Source organism: Athene cunicularia (genome assembly GCF_003259725.1).
Source record: "Athene cunicularia isolate RWA chromosome 18 unlocalized genomic scaffold, athCun1 chr18_part1, whole genome shotgun sequence".
In the NCBI taxonomy this organism is placed as follows: domain Eukaryota; kingdom Metazoa; phylum Chordata; class Aves; order Strigiformes; family Strigidae; genus Athene; species Athene cunicularia.
In genome coordinates this window covers 1,940,912-1,959,232 of record NW_020799123.1, presented here as the reverse complement: position 1 = coordinate 1,959,232, position 18,321 = coordinate 1,940,912, and the positions used below count along the sequence as shown (strand labels likewise).

Genomic DNA, 18,321 nt, shown 5'->3' with positions numbered 1-18,321 from the left:
CCTTTCTTGATTTTTATGTGTTTTTTTTTTTTAAATTACTTATATAGCTATTGTAAATATCTGTTGTGCAATATTAATAAACTGCCAAGTCAAAATTGCAAAATATAAGGCAATGTTACACTCTGTGCCCTAATTTGGAAATGTTTTTTCACTTACTGTATTATGGTCAGTCATACCACATATTTTAAAACTGATGTACTTATGGAAGAATACCAAAGTTTAATCTTATCTGTATAGGAAGGTATTGAACTAACAGGGATAGTAGGTGATTGATGTACCTTTTATTTAAAAATTATATTCAGAGATCTTAAGATGGGCATAAGTAAGCTTTGCTCCCTGGAGAATAATGCTTAAGTAGTTGTGTGCTTGAATCAGGACTAGTGTTTCTGAAGTTACTTGACAGATGTGTTTTGGTTATGGTACTGTTCCAAGACAGATGACTTTAGAAATGGAAATTAAAGCTTAAATATAAGACATGCAATTTATTGGCTAGTAAAGCACAGTAAAATGATATCTACTCTTGGAGATGATTCAAGAAGCCATTAAGGTTTCTCTCCTAGGGTCTTGGCTAGGCACTGATACTTGGGAAACAAAATATAATTCAGTTTACTATGAACTCTTCCAATTGCAAAATTGAGTCTTGTGACACTGTTCTAACTGTCACTCACCAGGATTATAATGTAAAAACAAAGAAGTACTATTTTTTTGAATGAGGAACTGTTTAGAGAAAACCAGTGTTATTTGAGGTTGTTGGAAATCCCAAAGAGCCCTGGGTGGCTCTCAGAGATGATTCCTGAGCATGGCTCCCTTTCTGTTAGAAGATGTCCTGATTCAGTAGCAGGCTTAGGAACAGTGTGAGGGAAACCTCAGCTGAGGACCCACAAAGTATTGAACAAGTCTAATAACTTATTTTTATGCTAATGCATTTGGAATTGTGCTAATGCTATGCTAAGCAAAACCTTACTCTTAGATGAACTACATACCTGGTCATTAGCTAGCTGTAAACAATGCAGCTGGTAACTGTCTTAATCAGACAACATGCAGATGAACTAAATGTGTTTTATTGCTATGACACTGATAACTGGATAGTTTTCACAGAGAAATACCTTAGAGCAGGTGTATCTCAGCTACACAAGTAAATTACAGGAGGCTGTCAGGGTTCAAAGTCTTGCTAAATACCAATGGGATGTGAGTTGGTGCCACACATATTGCAAAAACAGTTTATCCAAATTTTCTTTAAGCTGTACTATTTTCCAATAGACCTTTTGGAGTCTAGCCTAGCCCTTTCAAAACTATGCAAGCCATAATTTTTTTCCAGTCCATAGTTGATTTTAATTTTTGAATCTTGATGTCTGTTATTATCTGGCTTAACAGCTCGAACTGCTCTTCTGTGAGTTTCCACTCCTTATTTTCTATCAAGATGATGTTATGTTTCTGTTCTCTTATTTCAAACTTTTTTCTCTACTCACTGGCTTTTTCTTGACTTTCTGTATAAACGGTACAGTTCTACTTTGTTTTTTCATCTTTCCCAGTCAGCTTTCCAGCTGCAGACTGGAGAAGGAATTGACACAATAAACTTCTCACCCTTACTGCCACCCCATGGCCCCACCCCTGAAACGTCTGAGGATGACAAGAGAAAAAAATTGCATATAAATACAATTCTTTGTTTCCTTAGAGCGCTTGAAAAAGGAGGAAAAAACCCGTCAAGAATTAGAAAAAGCTAAAAGAAAACTTGATGGTGAAACAACAGACCTACAGGACCAAATAGCTGAGCTGCAAGCCCAGATTGAAGAATTGAAGATCCAGCTGGCCAAGAAAGAGGAAGAACTTCAGGCTGCTCTTGCTAGGTCAGAGCATGATGGTGCTTGTGACTACAGAAGTGTGGTAGAAAACTGCTTTGCCAGACAGAATTTTAGCTGACTGCAAATGTATCAGAACAGGGAATGTTAAAGAAGCCAGTTCACATTTGTATTAGAGCATCTCTAGACACCAGTGCTGTGTGTAGACATGGCAAAAAAAAGTAACTGTGTTTGACTTGCTTTACAAAGCTTCAAAAAAGTTCCACCAGGGTGTAATAGTGTTTGGGCTCTGGAAGCTTATTTAGTCTCCTAGAGTTGTCTCAGGAGGAAAAAAAACCCATGTAATTGTGAGTTGTCTTAACAGGGTACTTACAGTGATTGGGTTTTTCAGACACCAAGGCTTCTGTGGTAGTCTTGCAGTCACATGTTATGATATAAGCTAAAGACATTTTGTAATTTTTGAGTAATGGTCTATAGTTTTGCACAAAGAGAAAAATCTGCAGACACTGCATTTTTGGGACAGTGTTGAGATCTACAAAATTGGAATACCTGAATGTAAACTTGAAAGCTTGATCATTCTGATAGTGCCTCTGTAGTACCTGGGGCACTGTGCTTGTCAGGATTCTGAGAATAACAGTAGAGACTTTCTATCTATGAAGATATAGAAAGTCAATTCTATTCTAGTTGAAAAGTTAATATATCATTAATGTACATAAATAATGCTAGACTGTTATGAGAATAGATCTGAAGGTATGAGCTATTATTAACTGTTGTGCCTCTGTTTAACAGAGGTGATGAAGAAGCAGTTCAGAAAAACAATGCACTGAAAGTGATAAGAGAGTTGCAGGCTCAAATTGCAGAACTCCAGGAGGATCTTGAATCTGAGAAGGCATCACGCAACAAGGCGGAAAAGCAAAAAAGAGATTTAAGTGAAGAGTTGGAGGCTTTAAAAACTGAACTGGAAGATACCTTGGATACCACTGCAGCACAGCAAGAGCTGAGGTAGAATCATATGTCTGTGTAAAAAGGCACCTTTAAAATTCACCTTTAGTTTACAAAAGACTAAAATGTTGATTTTGATAATCCTTGATGCTTCCTCTAGGACAAAGCGTGAGCAGGAGGTGGCTGAACTGAAGAAAGCAATTGAAGAGGAAACCAAAAACCATGAAGCACAGATCCAGGAAATCAGGCAGAGGCATGCTACTGCCCTGGAAGAGCTCTCTGAACAACTTGAACAGGCCAAAAGGGTGAGAAGTAAATGAATTACAGAAATACACTTTTCTGCTTCAGGACTTCTTATAAGTACCATAAGTGTTGCGGTCCCCTCCACTGGTATCTGCAGAACTAAGTTGTCCTCTATACACACATAACCATTGTAAATTGACACAAATACATCATGCTGGTTTGAATATATTGTAACTATTAAACAGTCTTGGCATCTCTCTGAAGTGTTCATTAGACTTCAAAATGGCACACCTAGAGATAAAACATGTAGTAGTCTGTAGGAATTCTCCTGCAGTCCACATGCTTATTTGGTGAAAAACAGCTTCTCTGCATGAGTGAACTGCAGAATACTTCTAAATAAGGTAACTGTAATGTTGGCACTCACAAATTACAAACTGTGAGTGCAGGTAGTGTAAAAGTTCTGCCAGCCACTCTTAACCTCATGCTTGTACTGTGACCTCTAGTGCTGGATCTCTGGAGTGCCTTGCCAGTTTGCACAGCTGTAGTGTGTTCTCTGGTAACCACCACAGAGCAGGCAGGAGGAGGCACACCTGGGTAGCACGGTTCCTACCAGTGCAGCTTGAGTGCCTTGTTCAAAAGCAGAATTATTCCAACTCTGCCAAAGAAAAGAAGTATCTTTTGGTTCATGAAATGATAGTTTTGGTCATTTAGAAATGTATGTATGAACAACTCGTATACTGTAGTAATACTGTTATGTAGGGAATACTTCAAGCTTCCTTACTTAGTATTTTAAAATACTAAGTGAGAAATATAGTAATTAGAGCTGGTGGAAATCATAGTTTATTCACCTGAAGATCTTATGCATGTCTTCTGCTCCTTGATCATTAAATATTCTCAATAAGAGCATGAAAAGATAATACCCTGCAGTATTAAACAAAGGTCCTGTGATGTGATGTCAGTTCTGGTGATACACTAAGAATGGCACTTAAAGGTCCCTTATGCCAGTTACTGCTTTTTTTTAAAAGGTTTTTGACAAATGTCAGTGCAATGGTGAAAAGTGCTTTGTTATGCACTTCCAGGCTGCTATGCCTACTAAAATCAGGGCGGCTTTAGTTGATAGCTGTCCTTTTTATTTCTGTGATATGAGCCATGCTGATCTCTTAATGGGCACATTCCTTCTTACTTACGGTGCTACTCATACAGTCATTTTACAGCAGTGACATCCCAGATCTTGGTAAATTCGTAGAAGTATGTTTGATCCTCACTTTACCTGTGATATCTGAGAGTGAAATAACTTGCATTAACTTAGTCTTTGGCCAACATATACAGAATGTTACATGGCAGCATTTTAAACACTCCCTACTTACAACTTGCTGAGCACTTGTTTTATCTCTGGACTTGTAAACCCGATTTGCTGGTCTGAATATCTTTTTTTAGCAGAAAACTTTATTCATATGTAACAAAGTGTTGAATTTCTTTCCTTTTTGTCTTTCATAGTTCAAAGCAAATCTTGAAAAAAACAAGCAAGGCCTAGAGTCCGACAACAAGGAGTTAGCCTGTGAAGTGAAGGTACTGCAGCAGGTCAAGGCAGAGTCTGAACATAAGAGGAAGAAGCTTGATGCTCAGGTACAAGAGCTAACTGCTAAGTTCACAGAAGGTGAAAGACTGAGGGTGGAGCTGGCGGAGAAAGCTAACAAGCTGCAGGTAAGGCTGTAAGTCATAAACTGCTGAAAAATAGGCAAGAAACTAAAAGTCTTAACCATCTGCAGAAATTACTTTCAAAGATGCAGCTCGATCTACAGGAACTGGGCCTGTAGTTGACATGGGAGGTAACCTCACTCATGCACTGTCACGTACTTGAGGGCACTTAGTGGTGACGTGCCTAAGGTGGAGATAGCAGACAGCCATGACATTAATCCTGAACTTTCTGAGCTATGTGAGAATCATAGTGGCTTTTAAGTATGTGGCTTCCCATCCTGGAGACAAATCCTGTAGGAGCTCTGCATAGGCAAGCTGCTGACAGCTGGTCTCCTGGTTTTTGACTTGGATATGGAATTGAGTAGATTGGGCTGAGCTCATTCGTAGGTGTGAGTGAAAATGGACTGATTGATGGTGGCCACAGGTTTCTTTTGTGCTTCAAAATTGGGAGCTAGGCAGATAGGGATTGCAAGTAAAGGCCCAGTTTTCTGGGAAATGGAGAAAATATGCAAAATACAATCAGGACTGACTTAAACCAACAGCAATGAGTACTTTAGGTAAATCAAACTAAAGTACTTCAAAAATGGAATGGCCCAGTTCTTTTCAGTGGAAGTGTTTGTGTAGTCTCTCACTGTATAAAAAAGTAGCGTGGTCTAAAATACCAAGAAGAGCTGGCACCTGGCAGTAACCTTTTCTCTTGCAATGATGCTTTAAACCCAGCTGCTACCCTGATAATCCCTGAATTAATGGTCACATAAAATATATGGTCCTATAATTAAAAATAGAATTTATGTATGAATACAGATATTGGAGTGATGTGCTCTGCTAAATAGCTATGCTTAACTCTTATGTTATACCGTGGAAGTTCAAGACTGACGTCCAGCTTGAAGCTTCTAGCCAAACTTCAATATTTTTAGCTTGTTTTATGTCTCTGTTGGGATCTGTTGTCTTGCCATACCTGGAATTCGTTGAGGTTTATGTTCTGCAGTTCCAGCTCCCAGTGGGATGTAGGCTTTGCAGTGAGTTAGCTGCATGCTGTTACCTTTAGACCACTTGCTTTGCAGAACGAGTTGGATAATGTCTCAAGTCTCCTGGAGGAAGCAGAGAAGAAAGGCATTAAGTTTGCCAAGGATGCGGCTAGTTTGGAATCTCAGCTTCAGGATACACAGGTGTGTGTGCAGTAAAGCTTGAACTTTGCGCTGAAGCTTTGTTCCTCATTGAAATGCTAACTCCATAACAAAAATACATTTTCACTCATGGTTTGGGAAGTCCCTTGGGTAGAAGCTGTATTTCCTATTGAAGTCTAGTGAAATGTGATGTATAATGATTGCTCAGCTACATGTGGAGCCAGTTTTTCATTATTTAAGATTCACTGCTTGATAGACTGTAGCCTTTCAAACTGGTCTCTGTGGGAGATAAGAATTAAGTCAAAGAAACCTTTCTAAGTAGAATGTTAATGTAAAGATCCTTGGGGTATATGAAAGGCATGAGGGACAATATCCTGTCTTTTACTGACAGCTTAAGTTCAGACTGACAGTATTTGTTTTTGAGTTAAATAATGCAGCTTTATGCATGTATTCATCACTTAAATACACTCTTTTTTCCCCTTGTATTAAAATGCTAATTTTGACTACTTGAATAATGTTAATCACAATTAGAGAGCTCTCTGAGGAACAGGGTGGAGGAGAGGGGATGGTGGTTACACCTTTCATTAGTTTCCATTATGACAGAAGTTTCCCCTGCCAAATTACAGCTATCTTTAAACTGACCTTTATATTTAAGCAATGGAACAAAACTTGGAGGCATGCTGCTATTGCAGGATTTGCTGCTATATATTCTTCTCATGTGGTTTAAAATAGCTACTCTATACTTGTCTGAAAGAAGAAAAATTTTGAAGGTGACTTTTGTGCTCATCCCTTTAAGGACAGAATATTATCATCCATTAACTTCTAGAATGTTGGCATGGATTCCCTTATCAGAAACATGCTTTATAAAGGTTTAAGTGTGCCCAGAATGAATGATCAGTGCTTATTGGGAAACCCAAATTATGGATGTCTTCATAAACATGTCCTTGTGCAAAAAATGCTATGGGAAAAATAAACCTGAAATTCCATATAGAGGAGGGTGGTAGCCCGAGGCTGCAGTGAACACATTATGAACTTCCAATATGCCTGTTTGTGTAACAGGAGCTGCTTCAGGAAGAAACCCGCCAGAAACTCAACCTGAGCAGTAGGATTAGGCAGCTGGAAGAAGAGAAGAACAACCTGCAAGAGCAGCAGGAAGAGGAAGAGGAGGCCAGAAAGAACTTGGAGAAACAGATGCTCGCCTTGCAGTTACAGGTAAGCTGTTGTACATGGCAGAACTTCTGCAAGGCCTACGTGTTCCAGGTGAGATGAACCCGTCTCCTAAACCCCTCAGAAAAATGTCATGTAATTTGCACACGTACCTAGATCAGATTCTGGAATAAAATTCCTTGTGGTGTTTCTCCATTGCAATAATGACCAGTACAACTAGCTGCAATGGACAGAACTTTCCCCTACTTAGTATCCTACTAACTCAAAATTTTTGTGTTACTTTAGTAGTAACATCTCTTTCTGGTTTTGTATTTTGGACGTCGTGCCTTTCTTTCCTTCTCATGACTCACTGAGGAACATTATTTTCTTTTGTTAAATTTCAGTTGGCTGATGCTAAGAAAAAGGTAGATGATGACTTGGGAACCATTGAAGGCTTGGAGGAAAATAAGAAAAAATTATTGAAGGATATGGAGTCCTTAAGCCAACGCCTAGAGGAGAAGGCAATGGCTTATGACAAACTAGAAAAGACAAAGAATCGCCTGCAGCAAGAGCTGGATGACTTGATGGTAGACCTAGATCATCAGCGCCAGATTGTTTCTAACTTGGAGAAAAAGCAGAAGAAGTTTGATCAGGTAGTCTAGTTTCCTGTCACCTTGCTGCTTTCTATGATTTTTAAATGGCATCTTTTTTGTATTGTTACTGCATAAATGAGCCTCATATAAAGAAGGGTCTGATGAGTACTGTGGTTATTGATAAATCTTTTGTGAACAGCTTGGCCTTTAAGAGTAACTTGTCACTTATAATTTCGGTGAGCTAAATGCCAGCTTTGAGTCTTGCTAGATCGAGTAATAAGCTCTTTATGTACAAAAAGGAAATCATATTGGAACAAAAACTTTACTACTATTGTACTCCCTCAAGATAGACCTAAGAAAGGATGTTAAGACTGAAAGATGATGATAATAATACTAAACTTACTTAATCTTGATTAGTAGCGTGCTCTCCTCATCTCATCCCAAAGTAGCTGTTTTCTTACTAGCACTTTGGTCAAGATTGAGAGACTAGACAGCTTCTGAAGATCAGCTAAACTTAAAGCATTAACCACTTCATTGTCTAAGCACCTGAGGCAGGAAGGACCTGATTGTGTACTACTTATGAGATGGATTAATTGTTTCTTATATTCAGATGCTGGCAGAAGAAAAGAACATTTCTGCCAGATATGCAGAGGAAAGAGATCGTGCTGAAGCAGAAGCAAGGGAGAAGGAAACCAAAGCACTGTCTCTGGCTCGGGCTTTGGAAGAAGCTCTGGAAGCAAAGGAAGAATTTGAAAGACAGAACAAACAATTGCGTGCAGATATGGAAGACTTAATGAGCTCTAAAGATGATGTGGGCAAAAATGTAAGTACAAGTCCACACCCTGTTTTGTTATATACTGCACAGGTCATAACACAGGAAAACTTCCTGGCTGGAAAAATAGATTGGATGCAAAAATAGAACTTTTTGAAGCTAATTTATAACCCAGAGTTCTGGAGGAAATAATGCTCAGAATAAGAGGGTGGCCTATATTCACGTCAGGACTTCTCAAACAATGTGAAGACGTGGGGAGCAGAAGTTGCTGGCCAAATGACTAGTGGTACCTGCACTAGATTTAAGAGCTTGTCTCATTACTACTTTTTTTCTGTGACATTGCACAGCTCATCTCTCCAACCATCTGCACAGATGTTGGCAGAGTTCTCTAATAAAGACTTAGAGATGCTGCTCTGCCTGTTCTGATTCATTGTCCAATTCAGAGCATCACAAATGTAGTGTATTGAGTTTGTATAATGTCTTATTTTGCTGTTAACTGCTGATGTTGAGATACCTGAAGGAGAGGGTCTGATTAATGTTTGTGGTTTAGGTTCATGAACTGGAAAAGTCAAAGAGAACTTTAGAGCAACAGGTTGAAGAGATGAGGACTCAGTTGGAGGAACTGGAAGATGAACTGCAGGCCACAGAAGATGCTAAGCTTCGTTTGGAGGTGAACATGCAAGCTATGAAAGCCCAGTTTGAGAGAGACTTGCAAGCCAGAGATGAACAGAATGAAGAGAAGAAGAGGATGCTGGTTAAACAAGTATGTTTGTTTTACTGTACTTCAGTTACTTCCTGCTTTACTTCCTACTAGGGTGTGAGGATCTTTTGCCAGAGCTCTTTGGCTTCGGTCATAACTTGCTACCAGAAAAATACAACTCTTTGCTTAAAGATCCCATCCTATAGAACTCCTAAGCAGAGATCTTTATAAGCAATAGAATAGATCTTGTTGAGGACTGGCCACTGTCAGCTGTTAGTCTGTTACTGTTGAGTGTTTTTGAAGGACTAGCATGTAAGCAGAGGTTTGGCTGTTGCTGCTGGGGTGTATTTCAAGGATGGGGTATGTTAGTTGGACTTCCAGGTTCATCCTATTTGATGCACAGGAACAAATCCATGGATGCCGAGAGAGACTGGAAGACTGTAATTAAGTGAACAGATTCCTAAACTAAAATTGTGGCAAAGATTTGCCAGACCTTAGAATTCTAGTAACACAAAGCAGATCAGAAGAGACTTAAGAAATGCCTTTAAGATTTCATGCTTGTAAGAGAAGATGGTTCTAAATTAGCATCAAGCTTTGAGGAAAAAGCAACCAATATTCCGTGATTTATCACAAGAAAACAAAAATGTACAGTCCCTAAGAATCACTAATATAGAGATCTCTTAGAAATAAACATGGCTTGAAGGGCTTTTGAAGTTCACTGCAATGCAGAATTGCTATTATCTTGCACTGGACAAGAGCTCTTGTCATAGCATGAGGAGGGAGGTTTGCTTCAAAACAAAATATATTCTTTCATGTTGGTAACCTGTGGCATTTCTGGCTTGGCTTTATTTTTGCAAAAGTTTGGCTTAATTCATGTTGGCTTGCTGCTTAGGTAGTTCTCTTTTTTGTTTTGAAAAAAAAAGTCATTGGTTTCTAAATGCTAGTAGCACATCTGTTTCAAAGGGAATGATTTAATTCTTTTCTTGAAAATAAGGTGATTCTACTTATATTTCTCTTTATGGTTCAATCAGAATTAGTGACATCTGCCCTAAATGTGGATAGATGTGCTGGGCAAGAAGCTGATTGCTGAGTAGCTGAACAGATGAAATGGAAATGCTTCAGATGCTGAGTTATTGTCTTTGTTTTCCTTTTTGTCAGTTGAGAGATCTCTGCTTTCAATTTGCGGATTTTTTTTTTTTTTTGCCAGCTGCAGTGTCTTCCCATGTAGCTTGCATTTTTTAGTCTTTCAGTTGAGTAATGTTAACTCTGCTCTGCAAAGGCCTTTTGGAGTTGCTGACCATTTTGTTAGGATTTTGTTTGCTCCATTCCTGGAACTGAGCCTGTTTTAACCTTGATTTCACAGGTGCGAGAGCTGGAGGCAGAACTGGAAGATGAGCGCAAACAGAGGGCTCTTGCTGTGGCAGCCAAGAAGAAAATGGAGATGGATCTGAAAGACCTGGAAGGTCAGATAGAAGCTGCAAACAAGGCTCGAGATGAAGCAATCAAACAGCTACGTAAGCTCCAGGTAGGCACAGCGAACCGACTGAGCTGCTTTCTCTCCTGCTGACAGTCTATCTGAGGGTGTTGCTTGTCATGAAACACACCTGTAGCTCAAAGGCAAAAGGAGTTTCAGACTCGACTATGCTGACATAGGTCATAAAGTATCTGGCCTGAACTTATCACCTGCTCAAAACTCCTCTCATCCTTTTGTCGGTAAGGAGTGAAGATTGTCCCCCACGTACTTCTATTTGGTAGTCATCTTTTTCTTTATGTCAACACATTGTGTAAGGATTTACTTGAGAGTTGCTTTCTAGGCTGCATTTTTTTAAATTTTTGGTTCTTTGTATCTTTGAATTTACTGATTTGAGCACAGCTTTTGCTGACTGCTGCTTCCTCAAGTTGAACTTTTTAACGCGTGTTCAGCCAAAAACGCTCCAGAGAAAAAGGAGGAGTAAATTTCAGTTACTTCTAAAAGGTTTCAAGATGCCCATTCTTTTTAGTTTGGCAAGTCTTTGTGTCAAGAATTTTTTTCCCATTTTCAGAAAAATATTCAACATTTGTTAGTATTCAGTTTTGCCAAAAATCTTCAGTGCCATGGCCCAAAGCTGCAGGAGTAGGAGGCCATGGCAAGACCATGTAAAGCATATGGCAAATTAAATTGCTTTTCTGCCCTGTCCACTTAATTCTTTGGCAATCCTCCCTCAACTGAATGAGGGTAGTTCTGGAACTGAGCCCTGGTTGAACAGGGAGCACAGATTAAAGCAAGAAATGTTGGTAACTAGCAGTACCCTGATTTGCCAGTCCAAGAGGATAGGGGACAGTGAGAGAGTTCATAGCTGACCTCTGTCCACTTTCCTACAAGCACCTGAAATAAGAGCTCTCGTGACTGGTGGTATTCTAAAGATGCAGGTACAACTTAAATGCAGTTTCTCCAACTCACTCGTTTAGCATCTCAAGTCAAACTTGTGCAGATTAAGATCTCAGTCTGTGTTAACAGTGTTTAAGGGATCCGTAAGTAAATGCTTCTAGCTGTGCAAAATGGGGCATTGTGTTACTTCTGCTCCAGGAACAGTTTCTTACCTGTAATAAATTTTGGGGGTTTGTAGTCAGTTTAAGTCTTTTTTTTAAAAATCATTCCAAGAGCTTTACTCTATAAGTTTCATGACAAATGTAATTGAGCAGCTATTTATTACAGTTTTTTCCTACAATATACCAAATAAGTGAGGTGAAGTCTTAGAATGTGATATTTCTGACAAGGAATGGTGATGGAGAGATGAGAAAATGAAGTCTTACTATGAAAATAAGAACTAAAAATGCATTTAAGTGAAATGATGCCACTTTGGGAGGAAGGTCTTACCTCTTAAGGGCCAAAATGCTTCAGAGCTACTAATAAATCTTGTGATTGTCCTGATGCAGCATGGCTTTTTTGTTCCCCTGCTTTCCAAATGCAGGCTCAAATGAAAGACTACCAGCGGGAGCTGGAAGAAGCCCGCGCCTCCAGAGATGAGATCTTTGCACAGTCCAAAGAGAGTGAAAAGAAGCTCAAAGGTCTTGAAGCAGAAATACTACAGCTCCAAGAGGTGAGACTGAAATCCAAGAAATTTGCTAGAGTAAGGTGAAGTTTGAGAGTAAAAAAAAAAAAAAAACCAAAACAAAAACCAACAACCTGAAAAGCAATCTAGTGTGTTGAACAAAGCCAGGAGAACTTTCTCTACCCCCTGCCCCAGGTCATTAGTGAACTACTTATGGCTTTGTAGGAATCATTCAGGTAGTCTGGGCTTCATTTCTCTAGCTGGGTAGCAGGAAAGCTATTACACTGCTTAAACAGATTTGGGGCCTCATTAAAATTCACAAGGTGGTTAGTTTGACAGGTTCAGTGCACGGTGTCAGTACTAAAACTGATTATTGGAAATGTATAAAAACCTAACAATCCCTTTAGTACCTCAGTGTACCATTTAAGTCCGTTGATCATTCTGCCCTCTTAGGTCCTCATCCCTTTCTCTTACAGGCACGTGTTCCCTCATTGTGGCAATTTATGTAAGAGCTCTAAGTCTTGCTGTGTATCACTTATCCCATTATCTCCTTGGTCTGCCACAAGGTCAAACATCAGCAGAATTGCCTTGTGTGAGAGACTGCCTCTTTTTTTGTCCTGTGTTAGCTGCAGACCAAAGTTTGAAGCAGTTGCTCAGATTTCACTACACTTAGTGTTTGAGCCTTTACAGATAACCGATGACTTACTGGGGCTTCATGTCATTCTTTTGTGAACTTCAAACTGTCAGTCTTGCACTTGCAGTGCATTAAATTGTCCTTAGCAAATGCTTGAGTGTTTCTGCCACTTAGTACAGGTTTATTATGAGATTCAATGCTGTTTATACTATTGTGCTAAAGCTTTTATTTTCTATACTTTGCTTGCATTTATGCTATGTACTCTATAACAACCTAAAACAATTGTTAATTTAGTGCCTACTTTACACTGACTGAGTTTATTAGAGCATGTGACAATGTTTTTCTCCTGCTGTTTTAGGGTTTGAATGCTACTGATCTTCACAGATATTTGTTTTTTTTCTTCCTTAACTTTGCACAAGGAGAACACTTCAGGGCTAAGGCGAAGTAAATCCATTGTAGTCGTATGGTGGTTAAGGGGTGGAAGTACCAAGATATGTCCTGCTAGCTTCTACAGCTGTTGCTTCTGCTTATCCATTAAAAGACCTCAGGGATGTCACACTTCTCAGCATCTCCCAGAAGTTATTAGAAGGCTAAATTGTTTGCAGAAGTTTTGAGATTCCTAATGCTGTAATGAATCTTTTCCGAAACCTTTACAGGAATTTGCTGCCTCTGAAAGAGCCCGTCGTCATGCTGAGCAAGAAAGGGATGAGTTGGCTGATGAGATTGCAAACAGTGCTTCAGGAAAGTGAGTCTCCAAATGTATTAATTGTGCATCTGAAGAACTTCAAGCACCAGCAGCTGTAGTTCTCAGTAGTCTCCTTGCAAATTCTGTATTGACCTGTCTTCATGATAAAAATTCCATGTTGTTATGAAGAGAATTGCTGATACAGTAGCTTCTCATGACAATTTGCAATGCCTAAAGCATCAGAACCAAAATAGCCAGTAGCTTTGTATCAGATCTGAACATGTCTTGACCCAAATACTTCCTTTCTAGGTCAGCGCTGCTGGATGAGAAGCGCCGGCTGGAAGCTCGTATTGCACAGTTGGAGGAAGAGCTCGAGGAAGAGCAGAGCAACATGGAGCTTCTCAATGAGCGGTTCCGAAAGACTACACTGCAGGTGAATCCGTTTGTTGGCAATGCTGTAGGGGCAATCTGTTTCAGCGTGTGGGTAGGTGGCGGCTCTGAATAGCACCAAATGATCTTCTATTCTCCTCTGAAAGGTTGACACGCTTAATTCTGAGCTTGCTGGGGAGCGGAGTGCTGCCCAGAAGAGTGAAAATGCCCGGCAGCAGCTGGAAAGACAGAACAAAGAGCTGAAAGCCAAGCTGCAGGAACTGGAGGGATCTGTGAAGTCTAAGTTCAAGGCAACAATTTCTACTCTAGAAGCCAAGATTGTGCAGCTAGAAGAACAGCTTGAGCAGGAAGCCAAGTAAGGGGAAAAAAAACCCATATGCTTGCCTGTGTTTTCTCTATCAATTGAATGTCTGAAACCTCCATGCCTGAAGTGTTTGTGGGGCTGAGCTGTGAGCTTACAGCACAGGCACTAGGGTCTGTTATCTGGAAACCCACTGTTTAGGGGACACACTTTAACCAGACTGCTGTAAAGTAACTGGGGTTCAGAGTTTCAGAATCTATTTGCTTCATAACTGAAACTGCTGAATTATCCATGTGGTTAACTTCAAGAGCTGTGTTGACTGGTAGTCACAGGATCCCCAAGGTGCTGTGGAAATTTCTTGAGACAAGGTGGAACATCCCCTTGAGACACCTGGTCTCTTGTTAGAGGAAGCCACAGCTTAGGCATGACAGCTTGAGATGGATCCTATGATCTGCAGAATTCTTTCTGCAGGGAGCTCTTCCTGTCTACCTGTGCCATCTTGGTCTTCCAAATACCTTTTTTTCATCTAGTTGCTCCCAGAGTCTGAAGGTGGACTTGTTGTATCACCATCTGTTCTTTCTGTGCTTTGACTCTGCAGACCGTGTTACTGGTTAGCAGTAACTTTAAAGCTGCTCTGTTCCATCTTACTGTGAAGAAGCGCCGCCTTATCCCTCGTTTCAGCTGGCGCACCATACTCGTATTGCTCCAGTGCTAAGACTTTGTGCTTTCGAAGCTGCACCCCAGCCAACCACTGGCACACCAAAACTGAGTTGGTTCTGTTGATGGTGGCAGTGTGTTAGGAGGACTCGAGTATCAGTTACACAGTGGGGCCAGAGCCTTTCAAAAAGGACAGATCTTGTGTTCCCAGCCTTCAAATACTGGGACAGATTATGCTTTTGATTATTTTTAGGGAAAGAGCAGCTGCTAACAAATTGGTCCGTCGTACAGAGAAGAAATTGAAAGAAGTCTTCATGCAGGTGGAGGATGAGCGTCGACACGCAGACCAGTACAAGGAGCAGGTAGGTGGAAGGGCTTACACTTTGAGGCCTGCTTCTCGGACAAGGCAAATAAACCCATACTTGGAGTAGGAAGGGCTTGTTAAGAAGTATTTTAAGATCGAATGGAGTCTTGTCTGGATGACCAAACCACGAGAGCAGTTCCCAGCAGTCAGAACCTCCCTGTGTTAGCCCTGGTGTGATCTGTTACACATCCTGGTCTCCCAGACCCAGGAGCTCTCTGCAGTGTTTCTGCCCGTCCAGGCTGACACCTTGTCCCCAGCTGGGGTGGTTGGGGAGGGCTGTGTTAGCTGGGCCCTAGTCGTGGAGTTGCAGCTGCCTAGTTTGATTCCAAGTACCTGGTTTTGTATTTTAGATGGAAAAGGCAAATGCCAGAATGAAGCAGCTCAAACGCCAGCTGGAGGAGGCTGAAGAGGAAGCCACACGTGCAAACGCTTCCCGACGTAAACTTCAGCGTGAGCTGGATGATGCCACAGAGGCCAACGAGGGCCTGAGCCGGGAGGTCAGCACCCTGAAGAACAGGCTAAGGTGAGTGGCACTGGTGGCAGTGGGCGGGGGGTTGCCCAAGCCCTGGGGGCCCGCAGTCTGTGTCCTTGGGGAACATCCAGCTGTGGAGCTGCAGCAGCAGAGCCTCTGATGTTAGGGAATGGGTCAAACTGGAGCCTGCTGGGAGCTGCTGCCTGAGCCTGAAGGAAGCTGCCAGAGCACAGGGATATTCCTTACAACTTGAGCCTGAACTCCTCAGAACTTACGCTGGCAGGTTCCTGGGGGTTGCCAGTTCAATCCAGCCATAGGTAAACATGACAGTCAGGTCAGCTGTGCTTTTCCAGGGACTGGTACTGATCCCTTTTTTCTTGACCTGTCCTGGTGGGAGTGTTTTCAGCATTTTTCTTGAGAGCAGATCTTGGAGATCAAGGTCTGTGTCATGTACAGATGGGAGTCAGCAGCAGTGAGGCTGCTGCAGAACAGAAACCACCTCCAGAGGTGGAGGGGGGCTGAGCTGGTTGCTGGTCGGAATGGCAGGAGCGCTGCAGTGCTTCACAAACAGGCAGTTGATATTTTTTTAAGAGAACCTGCTCTAGTTAGTACTTGGTCTGTGCTTGTACAGAGAATATTTTAAGTTACTTGGGACTTGCAAAATTAAGGTGATAGTGTCAACTAAGCAGGAATACCAGAGCGTGCCTGCGCCTGGCACGTTGACCCCTTGCTCAGAGCGGGGGTTTGAAGACACTGGGTGTGAGGTTGGCCCCGTTCCCCCGTGGTGGCCCCGTTCCCCCGTGGCTCAGCAGGGTCTTCCTGGGGCTGTGAGCGAGGCGTGACCCAGCAGCAATCCCTGTCTGCTGCTTGTTGGCAGGAGGGGGGGGCCCATCACCTTCTCCTCGAGTCGATCCGGGAGGCGCCAGCTGCACATCGAAGGGGCCTCTCTGGAGCTCTCGGACGACGACGCCGAGAGCAAAGGCAGCGACGTGAACGAAGCACAGCCGGCCCCCGCGGAGTAGAGCCCATCACACCGTTTGCATGCAGAGACCTTTTACACCAGAGTCGGCAGGAGGAGGAGGACTTTCCTGACCACCCAACTGCCTTGTGGCCGTAAATCTGCCTTACGACACGTCGGCATGCTACAAGGTTACTTATCATAGGTCAACTATGTCTTAAGGCTCTCCAGCCTCACCATACTGTACCCTGCTTCTGATATAGGTACAACTGCTTTTTTATATATAGTGAACAAAATGGGATCGTCTCTGTTCAGTGCATCTATTTTCCAGATACTCATTGTAAAGCCATTTTATAAAGCATCATGTGAAGGATGAAACTTTTTTTTTTTATCAATACAGAAACTTCATTCCCAGAGGGTAGGTGGTTGGGACAGACCCATTGTCATGACTATGCATGCTTTGTTGTACAGACAGCATCCTTCCATTTCTTCCGTGCTCAGGCGGCCCTGGGCTGTATTGAGTCTGTTGGATCATTGAAGACCAAACTGCACCTGTATCTTTCTTTTCTCCTAAATTGTTGTGATCAGCACACAATCAGCGAGTGAAATGTGAAAAGGCCTTGGGAAAGGGTTAGAGGGAAATGTAGGGATGAACGAGTAGTGTCCATTTTTAACCTGCAGTATCATTTTGAAGTGTTCTCAGCACCTGCTCATCAGTTAGTGTTCCTGCAGTACAGGCAGACTGAGACAGCATCGCCGTTCCTCATCTGTACAGTACTTCTGCGTTTGTAGAGACCTGCTGTTACCCTGCCCGACAGACCTGTATATATATTAAGGCTAGTATAATGTGAACACCAGTGGAAAATAAACATACAACACAGGCAAAATTAATTTATTAATTTATGGCCGAGTTAGTCTTCAGGACGTGGAGCCGAGCGGCTGCAGGGTGAGAGGAGGTGTCTGGGCAGCAGGGGGCTGGCGCGGGCCCGCCACGGGGCTGCCGTGGATGGTGCCTGCCTACGAGTTAACATGCCAGTGGATGTGAATCCTTTTTTTGTTGTTGTTGTTTTGGGTTTTTTTTTTTTGAACAGTATTACAGTGAGTAGTTAGCGTTCTTTTTGTTTAAATAGCTGAAAAACTGACATTACAGAAAGTGCCTTAGACACTACAGTACTAAGACAATGTTACATATATAATTTGCCTATATAACTGATTTAATGTATTAATTTTGACTGTGCTTCATATCATGTACCTCTCTAGTCCAAGTGGTATTATTGATATTAGTGACAATGAATCAGTGTTAACTAGGAAACTTCCTCTGCCACATGCTCAAGAAACATGGATTTCTTTTTTTTTGGTTAAAAGCTTTAACATCTGTCGCAAAGGTTTTGTTGTGTGTGTTTGGATATTTTTAATCAAACTGGCTGTTGACCACCAGGCATCTGACTGCAAATATCTTGTTTTCTTGTATACCCATATTTCTAGACAATGATTTTTGTAAGACAATAAATTTATTCATTATAGATGCGGCCGCCTGCTCTGTTTACTTACCGGAAGAGCTATCTCCTGAGGCTGGCATAGACCTTAATAAACAAGACTATGACTGGAAGCTGCCTTTTCCCTTCTTCCTCTTTTGTTTGTTTGGGTTGATTTTTTATTTTATTTTGTCCTGAATACAGCATGAATTTGCCTTTGAAGTCTAATGGCCCTCTTGGGGCTCTGGCTGGAAACCCAGGGCTGGGAGGGAGAAGATGGGGGTAAAAATGGGGTGAGAGAGGGCAGCTGGTGCCTCCTGCTCCTGGGGGGGG

The 18,321-nt window shown here is 41.6% G+C and overlaps 1 protein-coding gene across 2 annotated transcripts in view; it reads left to right on the top strand.

Moving 5' to 3' along the window:
• Positions 1-18,122, top strand: part of MYH10 (myosin heavy chain 10) — a 101,059-nt gene extending 82,937 nt beyond the window's left edge. Inside the window, exons 25-41 of one of the 2 annotated variants that reach the window (XM_026861132.1) lie at positions 1,676-1,847; positions 2,589-2,801; positions 2,902-3,046; positions 4,482-4,688; positions 5,747-5,851; positions 6,869-7,021; positions 7,360-7,608; positions 8,159-8,371; positions 8,871-9,083; positions 10,384-10,545; positions 11,972-12,100; positions 13,343-13,431; positions 13,681-13,804; positions 13,908-14,116; positions 14,973-15,081; positions 15,434-15,606; positions 16,433-18,122. In XM_026861132.1, coding sequence (XP_026716933.1) covers positions 1,676-1,847; positions 2,589-2,801; positions 2,902-3,046; positions 4,482-4,688; positions 5,747-5,851; positions 6,869-7,021; positions 7,360-7,608; positions 8,159-8,371; positions 8,871-9,083; positions 10,384-10,545; positions 11,972-12,100; positions 13,343-13,431; positions 13,681-13,804; positions 13,908-14,116; positions 14,973-15,081; positions 15,434-15,606; positions 16,433-16,577 — 2,810 coding nt within the window. In that variant the 3' untranslated portion in view covers positions 16,578-18,122. The remainder of the gene's footprint in view (positions 1-1,675; positions 1,848-2,588; positions 2,802-2,901; positions 3,047-4,481; positions 4,689-5,746; positions 5,852-6,868; positions 7,022-7,359; positions 7,609-8,158; positions 8,372-8,870; positions 9,084-10,383; positions 10,546-11,971; positions 12,101-13,342; positions 13,432-13,680; positions 13,805-13,907; positions 14,117-14,972; positions 15,082-15,433; positions 15,607-16,432) is intronic. The other variant, XM_026861133.1, reaches the window with a different exon arrangement.
• Positions 18,123-18,321: the final 199 nt, after the last annotated feature.